This window comes from Mesocricetus auratus, unplaced genomic scaffold (genome assembly GCF_017639785.1).
Source record: "Mesocricetus auratus isolate SY011 unplaced genomic scaffold, BCM_Maur_2.0 Super-Scaffold_100023, whole genome shotgun sequence".
NCBI lineage: Eukaryota > Metazoa > Chordata > Mammalia > Rodentia > Cricetidae > Mesocricetus > Mesocricetus auratus.
Window position 1 is genome coordinate 5052258 of NW_024429204.1, and position 24856 is coordinate 5077113.

Genomic DNA, 24856 nt, shown 5'->3' on the forward strand with positions numbered 1-24856 from the left:
GCCACGGTAGCAGTGCCCGGTGTGCGTTCTATGTCACGGAGTGGGCCTAAAAAGGGGTTGGTTCCTTCCACACCGTTTGTGTCGCTGTCGGGTCAGTAGGCGAATCTCGCACACAGGTTTCTAGTTTGGCTCACAGAGTTTGTAGCTGGGTGAGAGTGATGATAAATTCTCTTCTCTGGCAGCGTGTGTGGTACCTTGCAGCATTGTGAACCTCAGGCCATAGCGGTGAAGCTCGCATCTGGCCGGCAGCTCAATCTTTTCACGGGTAACGACACCCCAACAGCGCCTGAGCTGCTGTTGTGTGGGGGCCAACCAGAGTCATTGGCGATAACCTGTGTTACTGTTTGGGAGGGGTCTGCAGGGCCTCTTTGGCCAGTCGTTCCTGGTGACTGGGTGGCATCTGATGTCAAGTTGGGGTATTGCCTGGTAGCTTCTCGTGTTGTAGGACGCTGAAGGTGGTGTCCGTCTCTGATGTCAAATCTATGACCTAAGGTGGGGGCATTCTTATTAACCCACCACAGCTGGGTATAGTGGTCTGGGTTGGTTCTGTTGTTTTTCACGGTTTGTAGAATGTCAGTCCAGGCCCATCTGGCTTTCACTGTTAGGAGTGACACAAGAAAATCAAGCTACGCAACTATAACATAAATGCCGAGGGCCTAGGTCAGCTCCAGGCAGGCTCCTTGGTTGTCAGTTCAGTCTCTGTGAGCTCCTAAGAGCCCAGGTTCATTGATTCTGTGGGTTTTCTAGAGGTGCCTTTGACCCCTCTGGGTCCTACAATCCTTCCCCCTCCTCTTCTGCAGGATTCCCTGAGCTCCGTCTGATGTTTGGCTGTGGGTCTGCGACTGTTTCCATCAGTTGCTGGATGAAGTCCCTCAGATGGCGATCATTCTAGGCTCTTGTCTACAAGCATAGCAGAGTATCCTTAGAAGTCATTTAACTGACTGTTTTTATTTTTTGCCGGTCGTGTTTGGTTCTACCCTAGGTCTCTGGGTTGTCCAGCCAATGGTTCCTGGCTCCCCAGGCAGAGTCAGGGGTGGGTTTCCTCTCGTGGCAAGGGTTTCAAGCTGGCTCAGCCACTGGTTGGCCACTCCCACAGTTTCTATGCCACCTGTACCCCAGCACATCTTTCAGGAAGGACAGGTTGAAGGTTTTGTGGCTGGGTTGGGGTCCCAAACCCTCCACTGGAAGTTTTGCCTGGCTACAGGAGGTGGCCAGTTCAGGCTCTATTCCCTCATTGCTACGAGTCTTAGCTAGACTCTTAGTTTGTAGATTCCGGTGAGTTTCCTTTGCTCTAGGTTTCTGGCTCATCCCTGAGATGCCCCACAATTCCAGTTGTCTCTTCCAGTACTCTCTCCCTATATCCGCTCCAACCCAATCTCTACGATTCCTAGAAATCTCTTAAGTATGCTTTGTTGTTTATGGTCCAGGACTTGAGACTCAGTGGCTGGGGGTTGGGGGGCTTCTGGAAGAAGGAAAGAGTGTTGTAGGGAAACTAGCTCTGGGGATTCGTACCAGAAGTTCTCAGCGTGACTGGGCTTACACTTCAGTCAGTCCCAGACTGGTGCAGGACATAGGGAGCATGGTAGGCTAACAGGCTGCGTCTCTAGAATAGAGGTCGAGACGGGCTTCATGTAGTTGTCTTGTTGCCATAAAACAATTTCAAATAAAAACAAATTTAGCTGTATTGTTGGCCTAAGATCAGTGGGATATCTGATTCATTTGAGATCATTTTGTTAAATATTTTCAGGGACTTACAGATTTCTCTAATGTGATGTCAAAATTGAGGGTAGATATGTAATAATATAAAATAGTCCTGAAACTGGAATTAAAGATACTCTCTTTTAAGTTACCTTTCTAGATTTGCTTTTATGTGTTTTACTGATTCTTTATGCATGTGCTATTTAAAATGCACAGTCTTTAGCCTCCTAAATCCTCGTCTGCATTTATACTTTGAATATGAGAAACTCTAGGTTAAAATCCGTTCTTCAGTTGATGCCCTACCATGCTTCCAAGAACAGGGTTTTTAAAAACTAAAAAATTCCCGTATCCTGTGAAGTCATGCTGATACTATTCACAATTAATTCCTTCTTTCTAGAACCAATTTTTCTTTCACGGGTGTTTAACTGACTTTTAGCTTGTTTCCATGACTGCCCAATATCTATACATCCATGTGTCTTATTTTACTGATGGCAAGAACTAAGTTATGTTCAAGTTTCACATGTTTTCTTCCACCTACCAAAGAGGTTACCTGTAATGTTACTTATCATTAATTCAAGCACAAGTTGGCTATGGAATATACATGTTAAACTTTTATCACTGGGATAAAAGTGAGAGCAAAACCAAAATCCTTATGGATTCATTTTTTTTCATTACACAAGTAGGGGTAATCAGAAAGTCATGTAACAAACGAAAAGTGCTGTTGTGATAAATGCAGTATGTTATGATGCTTTCAAAAGATCTAGGGGAGAGATTTCTTTCTCTCTTCAAGTCATCTCTATAATATGGAGGAGGTGTACTAATTTGAGTCTATTAATTGATAGAGCAAGCAACTCTCATTTTTTTTTTACTTTGGACTATAATCTACTCCTTGAAGATAACTGTTGCTTTTATTGCTTCTGTAACACAGTATTAGACAGAAACAACCTAAGGGAGGAAACATTTATTTTGATTCAGGATTTCAGAAGGTTTAGTCCTTGGTTGCATAGCTGTATCTGTCACTTGGCAGTGGGAAGGTATGGCAGAAGTTACATACCTCATGGCAGGTAGATGGGTGATGTGGGGTTCAGGGCAGAGGCAGAGAGAGGAGGGAAGGAGGAAAGATCAGAAAGAAGATACCCTCACTATCCTTTAGGACAGCAGTTCTCAACCTTTAATGCAGTTCCTCAGGTTGTAGTGACCCTCCCCACCATAAAGTTATTTTGTTGCTACTTGATAACTGGTAGTCACTTTGCTGCTGTTGTGACTAGTGATGTAGACATCTGATACTCAGGTTGAGAGTCACTGCTTCAGGGTCTACTCCTAATGACCTGAATCCTTCATCCAGGCCCCGCCTCCCAACATTTCGATACCCTCCACAACTATCTCCACAGCTAAGGACCAAGCACTCAATGCAAGATCCTTTAGGGGCAGTACTTCATATCTCAATCATAGCAAAAATACAACATCTTAAAAACTACCCCAAACATTAATTCAAAGGTTGGGTATCTACAGAGATTATATGATGAGTCTGTGGAAAAATGAATTTGTCAGTCTAGAAATAAGAAAAGGTGTGACTTCACAATCAATATGAAGTTTAAAGAGCACTCCTGCCAGAGATGCCATTTGAAATAGAAATGTAAAGGATTGGAATGTGGAGAGCTTAAAAGCATCAATATATAAAATGACAGCAACAAAACTATTAGCTTGGGGGTAAGATTTTCAGGAATAGCAGTAAACACGAATTTATAGGTCCTGTTAATTCACAGAGAATAACATTTGTTTTGGAAAAAAAATTTTATGCGTTCTTTAGTGATGAATATTGATATACACAAAAATTTTGGATTGGAAAGCTTTTATGAAATAGTAAGAAATACCGATACTTCAAAAATCATACATTATTGTGTATAGCTTAAAGATTAATCTGTAAAGTACTTTTTAATAGAACATCGTATTCTTGACTGTTGTATTTATGCCAGGAATTTGCTAAACATGGATTGTGCATAAAGCTTTAGTGGAATATTTCCAGGTTCATTATTGGAACATTATTTATGACTTCCTTCATGCCCCAGTGATGAGTTGTCATGACAAAGAATGTATGGCCCACAATGCCTAAAATTTAATGCAGCCCTTTGTAATGTGGTGACTTTTTAATCTGCTCTTCTAGAAAGTTATATATTGAAATTTATCTATTTAAGATCTATTAGGCCTTTCATTGTATTCTAAGTTTGCTTTTGATAGTGTTGTTGTAGAGTAGGAGTAGACACCACCACCAGTGAAATACAGTTACAGTGTCCATTAATGTAAGTATGGAACTTAATATATGATAGGCTGATTGCACAGATTGGTGGAAGAGAGATTAACTACTTAATCAATGATGATGGGGAAATAGAATCTCTATATAAAGAACATTGAGATTAAATCTCTGTATCACATATAGAAATAAACCAGATCGATTCAAAGCTATGAGAGCTAAAACTGTAAGGTTATTTAGAAGAGACTGGAGAAGTTTTGTGACTAACACAGGTAAGTGCACATGCATGTATATGTGAGTACACACACACATACACACACACACACACACACACACACACACACACACACAGAGCCAGCAGTTAAATCACAATGATGAAGGAAGAAACTGATATATTGACTACTTCAAAGTAAGAATTAGACCACCAAAGAAGATTTCGCTGTGTTTAAATTTATAAAGGATTATATGCAAGGTATCTGTGATACTGCTTCAAACCAGGAAGAAAAATATAGGAAGCCAAACCCATCGTATTTGGTAAAAGATAGAAATTAGTACAAGTGACAGTCCATTTACATGAACTTCATTAGAAACTAGAAAAATTTGATGTTCTTTGCACCTAGTGAGCTGTGGCTCAGGTAGGATTTCAGGTTGAGTAGTCTTTCTTCTGTTACATGTAACTGCTCACACTTCAATATTGTAATTTGGGAGTCTGAGCAGGAAGATCTTGAGTTCTAGGCCAGCCTGGACTACACAGATGAAGGGGCAGGTAGTTAGGTAGATAGATAGATAGATAGATAGATAGATAGATAGATAGATAGATGATGACACAGAAAGATGTAGGATCAGAGAGAGAAATATGAATAAAAGGCAGAGGGACCCTGTAATGATGCATCATGATGCACATAAATGATTAAATGACAGGTTTTAGAAGGAGACAAAAGAAATAATGTAAAACCTTGGGTTAAAAATGTGGCTGAAAGACACTTAAGAAATTGCTCAACATCCTTAGCCATCAGTGAAATGCAAATCAAAATAACTCTGAGATGCCATCTCATTCCTGTCAGAATGGCTAAAGTCAAAAACACCAATGACAGTTTATGCTGGAGAGGATGTGGAGAAAGAGGAACACTCCTCCACTGCTCGTGGGAATGCCAACTTGTACAGCTACTTTGGATTTTAGTATGGCGGTTTCTCTGGAAAATGGGAACCAGTTTATCTCAAGATCCAGCAATTCCACTCTTAGGCATATACTCAAAGGATGCACATTCATACAACAGGGACATCTATTCAACTATGTTCATAGCAGCATTTATTTGTAATAGCCAGAATGTGGAAGCAACCTAGAGGCCCCTCTACTGAAGAGTGGATACAGAAAATGTGGTACATTTACACAATGGAGTACTACTCAGTGGGAAAAAAAACAACAAAAAACCCCCAAAAAACAAAAACAAACAAACAAAAAAACCAATGGAATCTTGAAATTTGCAGGCAAATGGATGGAGCTAGAAAAAGCCATCCTAAGTGAGGTAACCCAGTCACAGAAAGACAAACATGGTATGTACTCTCTCATCTACGAATATTAGACATAGAGCAAAGGACTACCACACACCCAGAGAAGCTAGGAAACAAGGAGGACCCTAAGAGAGACATACACTGTCCCCCAGTGAAACGGAAAGGGACAAGAGCCCCTGGACAAATGGGTAGCATGGGGGGAGGGAGGTAAGAGAAAGAGGAGGGGAGAAGAGGAGAGGGGAGGGGAACATGAGGGATCAGGAAGATTGAGTGGGGAGAGGAATAGAGAACAATGAAAGAGACATGTCAATAGAGGGAGCTGCTATAGGTTCAAAGAGAAATCTGACACTAGGGAATTGCACAGAGATCCACAAGGATAACCCCAACTAAGAATCTAAGCAATAGTGGACAGGCTGCCTTAAATGCCCTTCCCTTATAGTGAGAATGATGACTACCTTAAATGCTATCCAGCACCGGGCGGTGGTGGTGCGCGCCTTTAATCCCAGCACTCAGGAGGCAGAGGCAGGTGGATCTCTGTGAGTTCGAGACCAGCCTGGTCTACCAAGCAAGTTCCAGGACAGCCTCCAAAACAATACAGAGAAACTCTGTCTCAACCCCCCCCCCAAAAAAAGCTATCCAGTAACTGATGGAAGCAGAAGCAGAGATCCACAGCTGAGCACTGAGCTAAACCCCTGGAATCCAGTTGCAGAGAGGGAGGAGTGATGAGCAAAGGGGTCAAGACCATACTGGGGAAACCCACAGAAACAGCTGACCTGAACAAGTGGGAACTCATGGACCCCAGTCTGACAGCTGGGGACCCATCATAGGACCAAACCAGACCCCTTGAACATGGGTATCAGCTGGGAGGACTAGGCAGTCTATGGGGCCTCTGGCAGTGGAACCAGGATGTATTCCTAGTGCACAAATGGACTTCGGGAGCCCATTCCCCATGGAGGGATGCTCTCTTAGCCTAGATACACAGGGGAGGGCCTAGGCCCTGCCCCAAATGACTTGACAGATTTTGATGACCCCTCATGGAAGGCCTCACCCTCCCTGAGGAGTGGATGGGGTCAGAGGATGGGAGGGAGAGGGAACTGGGATTGATATGTAAAATAAGATTGTTTCTAATTTAAATAAAATTAATAAAAATTTAAAAATGTGGACTTGTCCCTTGTACAGTCATGTCACTTAACAGTGGGGTTATTTATATTATGAGAAATGTGTGATTAGATGACTTCATCACTCTACAAATATCATACAGTATAATTACATAACTTACACAAATTGGCTACCGTATACCTAGGCTATAATTTCATGGAATTGGCATTGTGTGTGCAGCTCACTGTTGATAGACACATCATCATTTGTGTCTATACATTGAAGACTCTGTAGGTCATTTTAAGAGATTTCTTTTTAACATTGCGTGATGAGTTAACAATGAACGTGTTATTTAATTTCCCCATGTTTGTGGATTTTCTTAAATCTTTTACATTGTTTTGTGTTTCTTAAGACCCCAAACAAACATTTTGGTGTGGTTCTAGTTTTCTTTAATTGGCTGAGACTTGTTTGTAGTTCACCATGTGGATTATCTTAGAGTGTTTGTGGGCATGCCTGAGATGAATGTGTATTCTGCTATTTTGGGATAGAAAAGTTACTTATTTTTGTCCCATCTGATCTAAAGTGTACTTCAAGACCTTTATTCTGTATTGATTTTTCTGTTTATATGTTCTATAATTGTTGACAGTGAGCTAATGGAGCCCATTACTCCTTTTTTTTCCTGTTAAATTAGTAATCCCCTAATATTTGCCTTATTGTGCTGTTTCAGCATTTAGAATTCATATATGTTCTTGATGAGTTTATTATAATAGGAGAACTTTTTATACAGCTTTTGACATAGTAATTTATTTTATCAGATGTAAGGTAAAACTCTCTTTACTTTGTGGGTTTTTACTTGCATGGAATATCTCCTCAATCCTACTTTTAATTTGTGTGTCCTTAGTGTTGAGGTGAGTCTTACAGGTAGCCTACAGTTACCTTTGTTGTTTTCATTGAAGGAAATGTTTCATATCTTTTGATAAGAGGATAATATCTGTTATACGTAAGATACCCATTGGTAGATGATGAGCGGGTTGTTGTGGCTTAATTTTATTCTAGTTGTTTTGCAGATTTTTTCCCCTTTAATTTTTAATTGGCAGACACAGTAATATGTTTTCCTATGACGTTTTCATTCCTACTTAGTTTTATCTAGCTGCTTCCAGAGTTTTCTTTTTGGTTTCCAGCAGTTTGATGAGAGCGTGGGAAAGAGAGGGGTCTGGTGGGGGCAATGAATGAGAATTTGGGGTGTGTTTTATAAGGGCTTCTCTGAGGTGTTTTTTTCCTAGTGTCTTTTTATTATTTATGTATAATTCCTTGTCCTTATCTCTATAAATGTTTTCTTCCAGGGCTTTTATTTCACCCACTTAACTAACTGTGAAATCATTTGTTGTTCTCTGTCCTCTCTTATCACTCTACTTTCTCATTTTGGGTAGTTTTTTGTCAACTCTTTTTCTAGCTTACTGTAGAGTCTTCTCATAAAGGAATTCTTCATCTTTGATGGCGTAGTTTTCATTCTAGAATTTCCACCTGATCCTTTATTTCATTGTTTCTAGTTTCTGTTCCAGTTCCCCATTTGTTCATGAATGACGTCCACCTTTTCTATGGATTCTTTATTCTAATAATTTTTCAACATTTTAATTAAAATATAATTGTATCATTCCTTCTTTCTTTCCCCCATTCCTCTTATGTTCTACCCCTACTCCCTCCAAATGTAATTATTCCCAGATCTGTGTCACTCCGAATCTAGGTGTAGTAGATTATTTATTTGTTGTTTTCTTCTCTTTTTCTGCATCTTTGAGTTGTATGTATACCTTGATGCGGAATACCCTTTCTACCAGGCTGTTGGTGTTGAGAATTGAAACATCAAGCAAATCAAGAATTCAGATAAGTTTGGATTTTGATGTTGCCGTCAGTCATTGTCTTTAGAGCAAGTAGTCATAGAACTCTTCAAAGGATGTGAGCTGCTCCTGCGTTCCCTTATAACGCATGCCGGGGTACTAGACGTTGCTGTCTTACACACTCTTCCGTGTGAGGGCTGCATGTGTCTCTCCCTGTACGCTTGAGTCTTTGTAAGTGGCTGACCTCTGGTGCTTACTCCTCAGTGACTGCTGTGTTGGGACATTTTCTTCCTTCCAGTTTTGACAGGTCCTAGTCACTTGTCTTGAGAATGGGTCACCTTTTGAGTCCTTGGCCTCTCCTACCCATGGGAAGAAGTCCGCCTTGATCTCCTGTTGTGTATCCAGGTTAGGGGCAGGAGCTCCCCACATCCTAGCGATGATGGATGTTTTGTTTGTGTGTTTGGGTAGGTAGGATCCTGGACCAAGGTGTTTTCTTCAGCCTTGTCTGTAACCATAATGGCTCTTTGCCTTCATCTTAAGTGACAGAGCTTACTTTTCCTCCTCGTGGTTTAAATAAAACTTTTGCTACTTTAGCAAAATCGGGAAATCATGTCCGTACATCAGCAGCCACAACTTACCTTTTAATGTCTGCACATATGCACTCCCCCAAATAAATAAAGCAGGGATTTATTTTTCTTGGCTGTGTTTTCAAGTCTCCCAGAGCACTTGTGGAGGGGGGCTGTGGGCAAGTACTTGTGATTTAAAGCCTTCTTTGAGTCTGCGTCTTTAGCTATTTGCCATTGCACAATTTATTAAAAATGTAACTGATCTCTGTCTGGAGATATACCTTCGTAGATACAATGTTTACCTAGAATGTGTGAAACCCTGGTTTCAATCCCCACAGTCATGTAAAATGGATGTGTTTGTGTGTGCCTGTAATCCTGACACTGGAGACTTGAAGCTGGAGGACCAGAGGTCCAGGACATCTTTGGACACATAGCAAGTTTGAGGCCATCCTTGGATATATGAGATGCTATCTCAAAAACAAACACAAATAAACAACCCCCAAAATAATGAAGATTTCCCTTTACTTATCAGTGTGGCGCTCCTTCTCTTATGTTATTGCCCAGAGATGGAACCATTAGACTTGGTATTTTCTCTGGAATTTAGATAGTTTGCCTGGTAACTTTCCTTCTGACGAGCTCAAATTAAGTTATGGTATTGTAGATTGTCATCCTTTTGCCATTGTTAGGATTGGAGTGATGCCAGTTTTAGTTTTTCAAATATTAAAAAAAATTTAGAGTTTTTTTGGGGTAGGGTTTCTGTGGTAGGGTTTCCTGGCTGTCCTGGAACTCACTTTGTAGACCAGGTTGGCCTCAAACTCGGTGAGATCAAACTCTGCCTGCCTCTGCCTCTGCCTCTGCCTCTTGAGGGCTGGGATTAAACGGGTGTGCCACTGAGCCAATAATCCCATTAGTTTTCTAAGTCTCACATTAATTATAGTTATTAAACATTAAAATCGTATTCATAAATACAATAGAAGCAATGACAGTAAATGATACAGCTTTCTAGATGTCCTTTTTCTTAACCTAATTTTCCTTTTGATTCATTTTATTTATCTATCTATGTGTATGTGTGTCTGCATATGAGTATGAGCAAGCTTGTGGGTTCACAGAGGTCAGAAGAGAGCATCAGAGCTCCTGGGGCTGGAGTTGCAGGGCCCTTGTGAACCACCCATGTGTGTGGCCTGGGAACCCGGTCTCGAAGAGTAGCAAGGGCTTTTAACTGCTGAGACAGCTCCACAGGCTCCAGTGTTTTAATGTTAAGCTATACCAGGTTTTACTCTTCTGCACAACTCCATCTGTTAGGCTGAGACTATTTGACAGTGTTTTCTTTTTACAGTTAAGTTGTATTCAGACTGGTGAACAGATGTGTTTATCTCTCTGTGCAGAGTCTAGTTCATTCCAGTTGACACTGTGAAGCCACCAATAGGTTGTGGCTTCTTTGTGGGGATAAAATTGCCTTCTTTTATTTCCAAAGCTAAACTGTTGAAAAATTAGAGTAGCAATAGTAGTTTAGTTTAATATTCCAGGGAATGGTCCACAAGCATAATTTTATAATTAATATGTATATTAAAGATAGAACTAGTTCTAACACTTTAATGATGTAATATGCCATTCAAGAAAGATATTCTTCTATAGTTTATAAATTTGAATTTTGTACTCTTTTAATCTCCTCCTGTGTATTTTTGATTACACGATCATGTCCATAGATTGTGATTTTCTTTGATCATCAGAAAACCAATTTTTAAACCCGCCCTTTCCCCCCACAGGAAGCTTCATCAGCAGTTTGAAATGTACAAGGAGCAGGTGAAGAAGATGGGGGAGGAGTCTCAACAGCAGCAGGAGCAGAGGGGCGATGCCCCGACCTGCGGGATCTGCCACAAAACTAAGTTTGCTGACGGGTGTGGCCATAACTGTTCCTATTGCCAAACCAAGTTCTGCGCTCGCTGTGGAGGCCGAGTGTCGTTACGCTCAAACAAGGTAAGGCTTGAAAAGTGATCGTTTTCCCACAGTTCAGCCTGTTGTGAGTGAAATGGAGCCGATACCTGAAATTACTTAGCTAAAACTTTTTTACCGAATGTGAGAGGTAATCTTAAACTCACGGTTTTGGTTAGAATCCTAGGGTCTCTGCCTTTCATGCACAGTCAAGACACCTGGAGATTAATTATCTGTCCTTTGTTATGGGGAGCGAGAACTCTGTGACCAGAGAGGCTAAGATTGGTTTTTATAGCCACAGGTTTTTATTGCTCTCAGAATCTGATATAGATTTCTTTGTGACTATGGCACTTTCACAAACTTGGTAGATCATTTTTCTTCCTGGGACATTTGAAACAGGACCATTCCAGCTCTGAGATGCTTTTCTTCATTTTATCGCTTTGGATAAAATGTTTTTGTTTTTTATTGATGAAATAGCATTCAGCTATGGAATTTAAAGATCTGTTATTTCATATTTATACTAGAATTTATCTACACTTTATCCACTTTAGTGCGTATGTAAATGTTACTTGCTCAAATTAGCAAAACCAATATTACAGATGCTCTTCTCACTAAGTTCATTCCTAATTAGTATCTTTTTTTTTTTCAAGACAGGGTTCTCTGTGTAGCTTTGTAGACCTGGCTGGCTTCGAACTCAAAGAGATCTACCTGCCTTTGTCTCCTGAGTGCTGGGATTAAAGGTGTGTGCCACCACCACCTGGCCCTAATTAATATGTTATCACCAACTAATTAATTAGATAGTTCTTACAAACAGAGCTAATCTGTGTGTACATTACTTGGGAATAATTGTAGGAATTAGTTCTCCTGTGTGATGTCATGTCTTCATTTTTGTTATTGTTTCTCACAATGTTTTGTTTGCCCAGAACTAACCCTTTATTTCTTCTCATTCTTCTTCTTGGTTTGATGATAGTTTGTTCATGGGTATATGTGTGTGTGTATGTATATGTATGTGTATATGTGAATGTATGTATTTATGTGTATATGTATGAATGTGGGCGTGTGTATATGTATATATGTGTATTAATTAACACATTGATATAATTTTAAGTAAAAGTGATACAAGCAGAAATCCTTAGTCTTGGAAGGAATGTATTCAGCCTTAAATATTAGGTATAAATTTGCTAAGATATCTTCTTTTAAGATTTTGAATAGGCATTAGACTTCCCCAAATGCCTTTTGCCGTCTATTGAGATTAGTTTTTAGTTTTTCCTTTCTCTAAGATGGCAAGGTGTATCTACTGACTTTTGAATGTTAAATCAAGTCTGTTTGGAATAAACAGAGTTGAAATAAATCCCATTTGGTCATGATAGAGAATCAGTTTTATATGTTAATGATTTGCAAATGTCTTTCCTTGATTTTGGAATTAGCATCACACTGGCCTAATGGAAAAGAATAGAAAGTATTTCACTCTCTTTAGTGGGAGAGTTTGTGTAGAACTCTTATTCTTTCATTTTTTTGATGTTTGATCCACGTGTCCTACTTGTGCTACTCAATGACACAAGTCCTAGTTGAGTTATTAAAATCATATGCCAGATTTTATCTGTGATCTTATCTGGGCATGCGGTTTTACTCATTGGAAAGGTCTTAAAGTACACTTTCAATTTTTTATTTGACTCAGTGGTTTTTTTTAGTATCTGTGAATGTTTTTATAACCATATCTTCAAGGAATCTGTCCAGTTTCATATAAATGATTAAATTTATCAATGTAATGTTGCCACCCAAACCAGAAAGCCAGGCAGCAGACTTCTTTGCTTTACCACGTTCCCCCACGAGTTTTGACATTTTATTAGTTTTTTTCTATATGTGTGAACTTGTGACTGGTGTCTTTTTAGACCCGTTTGATTCTAGTGTCTTGACTGGTCCATCTGCTCCAGTCTTGGCTCCTCAGACACACGGTAGTGAGTCCTCCTCTCTCGAGTGACTGGAGTCTCTCTGGCATAAGGAGCCTCATGGTCTGTTCCCTGAATGACATTAGAGCATTTTCCTAGGTTCTCTTGTCCCAGACAAGCCACGCTACGAGCAGTTCTCCTGAATTATCCCCATCTGTGCCTGCTATGCTTTGACTCACCCTTCCTCTGCAGTCAGAAATGTCTTCTCTATAGACCTCACTCCGAAGTCCTTACCCACTCCATGAACAATGACTTGTTTCTGTCACCATAAGCATCATCTCCTTCATGATCCGCCTGTGGGAACTCTGTGACTCCACTACTTACTCCCTTGTGATACACTGGATTACACGGATCTCTACTCTAGTATCACCAAATTTCATTGTTAACCAGTTGCATCTCCTTAGTTCACTTTGACTGCTTCATGCATGTTTCTATGTACGTGGTATGCAATGGGTCGCTATATTGACGGTTGAGTGAATGACTGCAAGAAAAATGTTGGTGCACATATCATAGGCATGCGATTTTGGGATACATGTCATCACCATCATTTTTTAAACACAAGTTTAATTTATTTCTAATGATAGCTTTTCTATAAAGAATTTTAAACATGCAGTGAATCTTGATCATATATCTATTTCCATCCTCTCTGCCTCCCCTCAAAATGCCCCACAACCAGGCCTTCTGAAAACATGACTTCGTGCATTAACATAACATGACAGTGTATAGTGAACATGAAGAGGGGTGTGCTGTCTGCTAGAGAATAGGAAATATACTAGTGGGTACATATTATAAAAAAAAAAAAAGATCTTCCTCCTCACCAGCGGCTCTCAGCTCTCAACACCTCTCCAGTAAGGGATGGGCTTAGAGATGACTTCCCCTCTCTTTGGGGGGAACTTTGGCGGGGTCGATTGTGCAGTTCCTGGAGGTGACATGATCCACCTATGCAGGATCACTCTGTTTGATCTATTACATAACAATTTAAGGTTATATTTTGGAATTAGTTTGCTAACTGGTGTGTTTTCATAAAAAATGCACCTTTATTTTGGTCTAACCCACCCGCCACTACCCCTCCCCCCAGAGCATTAACCCGGCTTAATCGGCTAAACACCAGCATCCCCCACGTTCTTGAATGCAATATGTGGTCCACAACCCCCCAACTGTATTGATTAATTGGGTTGTGAGGTCGTCGCCATCCGTATGGCTTTCTGGATACCCTTTCTTTGGGCTAGGTCCCCCCCACCCCCGTTTCTTCCTTACTCCTGCGCCTCTACCTGCGGAAGCCTTGGACCCTCAGTATCCCACCTCTCTGCTTTCGATTTCGCTCTCAGCTACTGTTTCCTATCCCTAATGTGTCCCCTACCCCAACTTCCCTCTCTAGCTTTGTGGTTCCTGCAAGTGAAACACACTAAGTTCCGAGTCTGGGATCTGCACGTGAGAGAGGAAACCGAGCTTGTCTCTCTGGGCCTCGCTGTCTCACTCACTCATGCATGAATTTTTTTTCAGTTCCGTTCATTTACCCAGAGATTTCATTTTCATTTGCGACTGAGCAACATTCCGGTGTGTATCTGCCCCACCCTCCCGCACATCCATCTGTTGATGGAAGTCCTTGTCGGCTCCGCTGGCTGTGGACACGGTAGCTGTAGACATGGACGTATAAGCAGCACGATATGACGTCCTATGACCGTGTGTGCTCAGGACTAGTGTAGCCGGGCCATAGGGCAGTTTCTAGTGTTTTCAGAAACACATGGACTGCTTCCCAAGGGGATGCATTAGTTGACTTTCCCACACGCAGTCTGCAGGAGCTCTTTTTTTTTTGGCCACTTCCACACGAGTTTATTCCGGATGATGACCCTTCTCCATGGGGTGAGGTGGACTCTTGAAGCGTTTTTTAATAACGGTGGCTAAGGATGCTGACCAGTTTTAAAAACGTGCTTCCTAGCCAATTTGCATTTCTTCTTTTGAGAATTTTCTATTCAGTACTATAACCCATTTTTTTTTTTTTTTTAGGAAGGTTGTTTGTTTTCTTAATGTCTAGTCTTTTTTAGTTCTTCGTATGGCCCAATACTAACCCTGTCAGGCAAATGGCTGGCAAAGATGTCTCCCGTTCTGTGGGCCGTCTGGTCACTCACAACACTTTCCTTTGCTGCACAGAAACTGTTTAGTTTCACGGGTTTCCATTTGTTGGCCGTTGCTCTTACTTCCTGTGCTATTGGAATCTTAGTCATAAAGTCCCTTCCTGTGCCCGTAAGTTGGCGTGTGTCTCCTGCTTTTCTTCTGTAGCAGTTTCAGGGTGTCGGTTCTTACGATGGGGGGGCTTGATCCATCCGGGTTGAGTTCTGTGCAGGATGGGAGATAAAAATATAGTCTCTCTCTTTCTCTTTTTTTAGCACATTGAAGATAAGTTTGAGTGGCGCCATTTGTTGAAGGTGCTGTCTTTTCTGAAATGTGTAGTTTTGGCATCTTTAAAAAAAATCATGTAATTATAGTTGCTTGGACTTAGATCTAGGACCCCAATCCTATTATATTGAACTCTGTAGACAATATTTTTGATAAAACTCCTTCCTGCAAAAAAAAAAATCCTCTGTTTTCTTGAGGATGACAATTCAAACTAATATAAAGGTCAAGTATTAAGGCAGAATTTATTTTTTATTTATATTTATTTATTTATTTATTTATTTATTTATTTATTTATTTGGTTTTTACGAGACAGGGTTTCTCTGTATTGTTTTGGAGGCTGTCGGTCCAGCCTGGCCTCGAACTCACAGAGATCCGCCTGCCTCTGCCTCCTGAGTGCTGAGATTAAAGGCGTGCTCCACCACTGCCTGGCCCAGAATTTATTTTTTAAAGAGAGAATATTATGGTAGAATGAAAGTGGGGGCGTTCAGTTGATTAGAAAAGGTAGCATGAAGGAGAGAGTGATGGTGGTTTAAAGACTTAAAAGCACCAAGGGAGAGGGAGACTTTGATCTTTTGGTCAGCACATATATAGGGAGAAATAAAGATTATATCTAGGGAGGGTTTTGAGGGGAAACTGAGGTTCTCTTGACTGTGTTTCTTCTTTGTTTTGTTTATACATTTAAACTATTAAGACTATGATGCACAATTGCCAATTATCATAATATTTTGTCTTTAATTAGCTATTTAATTTTTCTTTTCATTTATGTAAAATTTAGAGGAAATCTGAATTAATAGAAATCATTTGTGAAGCAAATATGCAGAGAGTTCATTGTGTCTACTTTTGATAGTAGTTGAATTGAGCACTAGCGCTATGCTTTATCATTTTTGTATGTAAAGGCTTTCTAAACCTTTCTCCATTTTCCTCTGAGTTCTGTATTTGCTTAAGGTTTAATTGTGAAAAGGGCACTTTTCCCCATTCTGATGTTTGGGTATTTAATTGTTCTTATGGAAATCATTTTGTTTATATCTCAGTATATTGTAATATTTCGCATGCTCTTACTTGAATTTAATGAAATAAATGGGAGATTTTCCCTCCCAAATTTAAAGTTGAGATTTTAGAGTGAGTCAAAGTGTAAATATTTTCTGTACTCTGTTTCACTAAGAAACTCTTCAAGCCACTCTTGCTTAAGAATGGAATTAATTCTTTCTTTTTGTTTTGTCTTTTCTGTCTTTTTAAACTTGCTCTCGTGGACATTCACACCAGGAGGACAAAGTGGTTAGAGCCTTTTTTTCTTTCTGTCTAATGTACCTTTTCTTATTGTCATTGTCAGTTTAATTTTATAGCTGCATTTAATTTTATCCTAAGTATTTTGTTTGTTATATTGCATGATAGTTGCTAAACATTATAGTATATTTAAGCATGCTGATTTTACTGAAAAAAAAAACAACTTGCATTTCCTTATATTAGAGATGAAAATATTAATTTTTATAGAGGCCTGAATTTTTATAATTTAATACTTTTGTTATTACATCACAGCATTGTCCGTTATGATTAAGCCTTCCTTTACCCTACAATGTTTTCCTAAACGCATTCTTATGTTATTCAGGGTTTATAAAGTTTCCAACTTTAAGTTAATGCCTATAATAATAACTACAATACCATCAAAGTGGCTTTACTAAAATGATTGTCTTGTAGTGTATCATAAATATTTAGTATATTTCTGTTTCTCTCAATAATTTGTTTTATGAGTTAGTGAAACACACCCTAGTTTTTGATAGTTTGATATCTGCCCAGGAATGTCTGATTTGCATTTCGATCTGCTCTCAAGACTGATTACTTTGCATATAAAGACAAAAATCTTTCACAATGGAAAGATTTTTGTCTAACTTTTGAAGAGTTAGACTCAGCCATGAGCCAGTTCAAATTTGCCATTGCCAATGGCACCCATTCAAAGTAGGTGAAGACTTCTACGCAGTACCATTTTTCTTTTTAAACACCTGGAATGTTTTGATTCCTTTCAAAGTCTTCAGCTACTCAGTTGGGCACAATGCATTTTGTGGCAAGCATTTGAAATGAAATGTGAGAGCACAAGAAAGGACATTATAAGGCCTTTCCTTTTTTTAAAAAAACATGGTAGGGATCCTAACAACTTTTAGAGGCTGTTTTGAAGATCAATAGGTCAATTAATGCACAAACTGTTCATCATCTTCGATTTGGCATGGTTCTTGAGAGAACATATGAGTTTTCTTCCATCCACATTCTACTGTATCTTACCCACAGATAGGCAATCCACACAGAGATTGATCTTTAGACTCTCTGGTGACTTTTGTGTATGGCATTAATATAGGGTCATAATGGCCTAACTGCTATCTTTTTTCCTTTTTATCATGGCTCCTATCCCAGAAATTGAAAATTTAATGATGGAAACTTAGCTTCCACGTGCTGGCAAGATTTCAAAATTATCAGTCTATGGCTTAAGTTAAGGGTAGACTCATAGATAAAATATATTAGTTTGTACGGATTTGGAACATGTAAATGAAGCTGGACAGGCCTTTTTGTGACTCTTAATACAGTAGGTTGTATTCACAAGTTGCTGTTGAACTCTTGAGAAAGGTTTTACTGGTAAATTGACGATTAAATTTAATTTTAATTAATTTAAATTAAAAAACCACATGTAGCTAATAGCTAAAGCAACTAATCTTGGTAGAAAATATTATACATCCATCCCCGAGGGAGTACACAATCTCTCATACTCATATTAGCAGTAAATTAATACTAGCAGTGGACATACAAGCATTAGAGTTCCCCAAAGCATGTATGTATATCAATGACAGCATCCTATAAAGGCAAGGATGATAATGGACAAGGGTTGTCCTCTTGAGGGATAGAATCAGGAATATGAAGACAGTGACGAAAGGCCTTCTTGGATGATTGCCTTGGAGGTCTCCATAGGATGGACAAGGAAGTAAGGGCCCTCCTCCTGTAGGTGTTGCTGTGTGCCCTGGACACTTGCCCCTGCACATTCCTGTTCCTCTGTTTTGAATGTAGTTGTTACGAAAGTCACTTTTCCCTCTGTTGCTTCTTCAGTAGTTCGCAGTGATTTACACACCACGATGAGATTTGCTTTCTTTCAAAGATCTTGGCTTTTGAGTTTTTAAAAAATGAATTAGAAAAGGCTTTGGAATTGCCTTCTTTAGGATGAGACAACTATGCTGCATGTTAAATGTGTTCAAAAGGTTGAGTGGTTGAAGAAATGAACTGATGTAGATAGACCCTGCTTAGTAGGACCCCAACTGATGTAGGTAGACCCTGCTTAGTAGGACCCCAACTGATGTAGGTAGACCCTGCTTAGTAGGACCCCAACTGATATAGATAGACCCTGCTTAGTAGGACCCCAACTGATGTAGGTAGACCCTGCTTAGTAGGACCCCAACTGATATAGATAGACCCTGCTTAGTAGGACCCCAACTGATGTAGATAGACCCTGCTTAGTAGGACCCCAACTGATGTAGGTAGAGCCTGCTTAGTAGGACCCCAATTGATGTAGATAGACCCTGCTTAGTAGGATCCCAGCTGATGTAGATAGACCCTGCTTAGTAGGACCCCAACTGATGTAGATAGACCCTGCTTAGTAGGACCCCAACTGATGTAGATAGACCCTGCCTAGTAGGATCCCAGCAGATATTTTCAGTTTTCTTTTCTCTTGCCATCCCCTTTTAGACAGAGTGAAAACCCACAATGCCTTCTTAGCTCTCCTTGCAATAGGAAATGGCTGTGTCATGCAGTTGTAGTTAATGATTAGAGGAGCATTTCCAAATGCTTCTGGCAAGTCACGATCTAGAAGTACAGTAGTCACTACTACCTTTCATGCTAATGCGGCAGCGTGACGTGACTTGTTATTTATCAATATGAAGGAAAGGCCACGAGTATCAGAGTCACCAGGGCACATTTGGACCAGTGTTCTCTTGGGACAGAACCAGTGTATTTGCTGGCCCACTCTCCACTCCAAGAATTAACCAAGGGCTACGTTGAGTTTGTATTGTTTTTGTAGTCACTCGTGTTACCTTGACCCAAACTATTCTGAAGTATGTTTTTCATGCCTACTGCTGGGATTTTTATTAGTCCATGATTCTTGTGAAGAGCATTGTCAGCTGAAGTAGCTTAACTTACACACACACACACTCACACACTCACTCACACACATACACACACTCACACATACACATACTCACACATACACACACACTCACACATAGTCATAACTCACACACAGTCACACACTCACACGAACACACATACTCATACATACACACATGCACAAACACACACATTCACACACATATACACACATGCACACACTCACACATACACACACATACACACACTCACACACACAGACAGACATGCACACATCAGGGCCTCATTTTCCTGTTGCAGGGACCTGCGAGTCCTCAAGAGGAAATGAGACTCTGTGCTCTTCCCTCATTCCTACTGGGGTGTTGTCTGGTGAGCTCCCGTGCAGATCTTGTGCCGGCAGCCATGGCTGTTCAGAATTCACAGGTGCATGTCCCTGACTTCCCCAGCAGTTTTCTGTGTCTCTTTGCGTGTTTTCACCCCTCTCCTCTAACACAGAGGAGCGCCCCTGAACGGTGGGGCACACAGGTTGTGTCACGTCTGTCTCCTTGGGGATGTGTGCTCCACACTCCCTGGTTTCCTGCACTTTGCTCAGTTGGAGCTTCCACGATGAGGTGTGAGAGCTGCACTCATGCTTATAAGGAGAAGTGGTTAGGAGACAGTGGATATATGCTAACTTAGCAGGATGGGAGTAGAAGATTCTCCTCTAGGGCTTGTGACCCTAGCCATGGTTCTTTGCTAGGCTTTCAGTGCTGGGTGTGACTGCCCTCCTCTCGCATGGCCTTTATTCCAGTCGGACGGCCGTTGGCTACCTTCACTGGGTTATTTCCACTACTGCGTTGGCCGTCACTGCAGTTCCCAGTGTTCACAGCTCAGCAGGACTGTTGATGACTGTTTACATAGCACCTTTGACGCTTTGGAAGTTAGTCATCAGGAAGGAAGCTTCTAGGTCAGTACTAACGCATTTCTCCACGTTCTGTGTCCAAAGTGTGTGGTGTCATCAGCAATAGAACAAATAAATAGAGAGAAAAAATAGTAGAAGAACTTACCCTCAAGTTCTGTCAGTCACCCGAGAGCCACGGCAGTAGCCCAGATTGACTCTGAACCACCGGCCGAACAGCTAGGTGGCTGGTATCCTGTGTCTCTCACAGGCCTTGCTGTTTGATGGTCTGTGACTCCTGGAGAGAGCATTATTCCTTCATGTTCCTCCACAGTATTCCTTCCACGTAGAGTACGTTTTTGGTAGATATTTCCGAGATATTCAAAGAGATATATTGTGAAAAAACATCTACTCATAGTTAGTCACAACAAAATATGTATAGTGTGAAATGAAACATCATATAATTGCAGTGAGTAGGTTTAAAGACTGGATATTTTCTACTGGAATGAGTTAAAAGATAATAATTATGAATACGCAGTTCTTTAAAGTAACAAGTACAAATTTTAATTGGAATTACTAAATTTAAGAAAAGTTTACTAGAAGCTCATTTGTTAAGGAAAGAGGTAGATTGATTATCTCTCAAAGTTGTTGATAAATCTCTTGATAAATGTTACTTTTAAACCTCATTAGAATTTGATATCCGTTCTCTTTTGTTTTAAGAGATGCATTTGCTGGGGAAATTCTCCTCAGTTAAGACCATTTGAATGGAAGTTCAGTAATAACCGTTCACTCAATTCTTTGAATCTTTCCCAAGTTATGTGACAGAAGTGTGCTGGTGTGTCATCAAAAATTATCTTAAATTACATATCAGTTGACCACTAATTCAGGTTTTCCTTCAATATTCTGAAAACAAAGAATGTAAAACATTAGATTTTCAAAATCTATCAGCGAGTTAGTGATTCATTCTGTCAGTTTCTGGGAGTTATACCAAAAAGGCATTACCGACTATCAAATGACTATTCTTATTTTGTGTGACTTAGAAATACCTTGTTTAAAGCCAGTATCATAAGAAAGACTTGGAAAATGTTAACTTTAGTATTCTGCCAATTACAATTTATACTGTGAAAATATTATTGCATTCTCCTATGCTCATTTTTAATATCTTTTAGAACTGTCTATCCTGCTTTTGGTTTGTAGGGAAATGGAACACATTAGCTAATAGGCAAAGACAATGTAGTTGTCAAACCTAACCAGCTAGTGAAAGTCTCACGTTGCTTTCCGATTTCAGTAAATGTTCATATCCCTCCTTTGCAGTGTGTATATGTGTGTTGCATGCATGTTTATGTGTGCTTTCCTGTCAATGCAACTTGTGGAGGCCAGAGGTTGATGTCTGTGAGCAGCCGCCCCATGCTTCACTGCTGTCCCTTCCCCCTGTGGTGGACTGTGTCCCTTAAACTGTGTACACACTGTGAGCATCTGTGTCATGTGCCACGCCGTCCCTCTCCCTATGTGGACTGTGTCCCTTAAACTGTGTACACACTGTGAGCGTCTGTGTCATGTGCCACGCCGTCCCTCTCCCTATGTGGACTGTGTCCCTTAAACTGTAAACAACCCCCTCTTCCCTAAGTTGTCTTGTCGTCAGATGTTTGATCACGTTAGTGGTCAAGAAACTAGTTCAGCGATCTTTATGTAAGTTGCTAAGTAAAGCCAAAACAGTTTGAGGGTGAGCATTCACTGTTTTGAAATCTCTTCATCGCTTGGTTCCCAGGGGTATCTCACGGGCACCACGTGCTGGTTATTAGACATGCGACTTTCGTTATGATCTGGAGTGACTGGAAGTGTGTATGGATGCTGAGTCAACCACAGTTTCCCCCATAATCTAAGTAACACCACCTGCAACTTTATAAACTCCACAAAGTCTAGTGCTGTCTTTATCCTGCGTTAATAAAGTCACACCAGTGGGCTTATAAGCTCACACCTTTTTGCTATTTACAGTAGATTCATAATCACTTCTCGTGTGAGGTTTCCTGGCCTCAACAGTGAACGGCATTACTGTAAAGCATTTCAAAGCAGTCTTGAATAACTGCTTGTAGCTGCCAATGCCTTGTTTTCTCCTTGCAGTATCAGTAAGTAGAAGCTTTCTTCAGAGCTCAGATGCTTTGCAGATCAAAACCACAAGGAGATGGTTCTACACTGTTGTTTGCCAAGTTGCTTGACAGCAGAGAACAGAAGCACACACACAAGAACTCTACTCTGCCACTGTCAAGGGTCAGTTTCCCCCGAGGCATTTTATTGCATGTTTTCATATATACCCCCTTATATTTGTATACTTTTTGACAGATGACAAATTGGCAAGTGGCATTGTTTTATTTTAAAATTGTATCCCACAAACAGGCTTTTAAAGCATGGTCTCCTTTGTAGCTACTTTAGTTGGTGGGAGATTGGAGCTCATTAATAAAGGGGACTGAAGTGCCAACTTTACATAGAGCATCAGACAATTGATATTCTGAGCATTGAGAGAAATCACGTGACTAAAGTGTGCCGTCTCAGGGACAAGCCATAGAAGGCATGTTTGTCCACAGAGGTGGATAAACTAAAGCAGCAGCCAGTTGGAGACAATAATCCGAGGCAAACCCGCTCTGCTGCACCCGAGTGGCACGAAACACGTTCCAAGAGCAGCTCTGAGTTTTCTGAGGAGGCTGAGGTCACAAGACTCTCGTCTGCTTTCCTGGAGTTTTCTCCTCTCAGGACTCCATGTTCAGACCACGTTCCGACAATCTACTTTGCTGGTAATTTGTGAAACGTACCAGTGAAAACTATACTCTGAATGATTTCTTACCCTAAAACTACATTTTATAGTGTCTCTGCTGTCAGAGTTAGGACTTGGGAAGTTTTAAATCCGGTGTTGTGTTTTAGTTTTGGCGGTGTGTAACTGCACATTTAACAGACACGTATTGGTTTTAGCTGTTGGTACAAGTTCATTTGTACCAATGTAAAATCTACAAATTTATAATAGGGAATTACATGTTTCCTTCCCAGATTTTTTCCATTTTTAAAAAACAATAAATACAGATGAATTTGGAAACTATATTAAAAATACATACAGATTAAGATCGCCTGACTGGCCTTCCTCTTGCACACTCTGGGGTCTCCTGGCCTGGGGACTGCAGGCAGGTTGACTCCCCCTGTGGACAAAGAAACTGCCAGCCTGCTGAGATTCCTGGGCCACTCCCACCCCTACTTGGGGCAGAGAGCCTTCATCCAGTGACTGACGGATGCAGAGGCAGACACCCACAGCTAAACACTGCACTGAACTCCTGGAACCCAGTTGCAGAGAGGGAGGAGTGATAAGCAAAGGTGTCAAGACCAGCAGGTGAAACCCACAGAAACAGCTGACCTGAACAAGGGGGAGCTCTCCTTAACCTTGGTGTAGTGACTGAGAAAATCCCTTCTCCCATGTCCTTCATGTAGGCTGCCAACAGAAGGCGTGGCCCAGATTAAAGGTGGATTTTCCCACCTCAGACGATCTGATGAAAGTTTATTTTCCCACCTTACAGGTCTTCCCACGTCAGAGCATTTAATTAAGAAAGAAAGAAAGAAAGAAAAAATCCCTCACAGCTGTGCCCAGACATTTGGGTTTTAGTTAATTTTGGTGCAATCAAGTTGACAACCAAGAACGGCCATCCTAGCCTGATTGCCTACACTCGGCTAATGTTGCTGTATCTTTAATAGATGTTCAGTTTACGCCTTTGCCAGGGCGGGGAGACATGGGAATGAACAGTGTGGGTTTCAGAGAGACAGAACGGGGTGTTGTAGCACAGACTAGTGGTACCACATTGCAACTGCAGAAAGGTTCAGTTTCCTTAATTTCCTAAGGTCAACCTATCGTTTTGTTTGACATTTGTCTTCTCTTCGAAAATTATTTAGAGGAATTTAAGCTTAAAGTACAATTCAGAATTCAAATTCAAAGGTTTTAATGTTGTATATTTATCTTGAAGACAGCAGTTACCTATTTTGATAACAGTCAATACAGAATTAACTATTTCTTAATGACTAATTTGCTTTGGAAACTACTTACTTGATTTTTCCCCTAAAATTTCATTCAGAAAAAACATTAATAAATAGAATAAAAATAAAAACCACAACTACAAAATATGTACTTGTGAGCTGAGAGTGTCACTCTGTGGTAGAGTGTCTGCTTAGCATTTGCAGGGTCCTTGGTTCAATTCCCCGACCTCTTCTCCCTAAGTGTGCTAATGGGATACTTTTGAGGGATGTGATTGGCTACTTTACTCCCAGCATTGCATGTGACAGACACAGACACACACACACACACACACACACACAGATACACACACACACAGACACACACACAGAGATACACACACAGACACAGACACAGACACAGACAAAGACAGACACAGACGGACACACACCTCTCTGAAAATAACCTGTGTTGGTGTTTTAAAATTATATATGTATGAAAATTGAGAAGTCATTTTTCAGTTAACCAATATATTCATACCATACATTAATTTACCTGAAGTGTGATTATAAATACCAATAAGAATTTTATTATTTGTATTAACCCTTAGTGGTTACCA

The 24856-nt window shown here is 40.4% G+C and overlaps 1 protein-coding gene across 39 annotated transcripts in view; it reads left to right on the top strand.

Annotated features, from left to right (window-relative positions):
• Rims2 (regulating synaptic membrane exocytosis 2) overlaps window positions 1-24856 on the top strand; it is a 394972-nt gene that overhangs the window by 68627 nt on the left and 301489 nt on the right. For 25 of the 39 annotated variants that reach the window (XM_040730506.1, XM_040730510.1, XM_040730524.1 and 22 more), the window contains 2 exons: window positions 10727-10937; window positions 16502-16513. In XM_040730506.1, coding sequence (XP_040586440.1) covers window positions 10727-10937; window positions 16502-16513 — 223 coding nt within the window. The remainder of the gene's footprint in view (window positions 1-10726; window positions 10938-16501; window positions 16514-24856) is intronic. The other 14 variants (XM_040730507.1, XM_040730517.1, XM_040730514.1 and 11 more) reach the window with 1 other exon arrangement.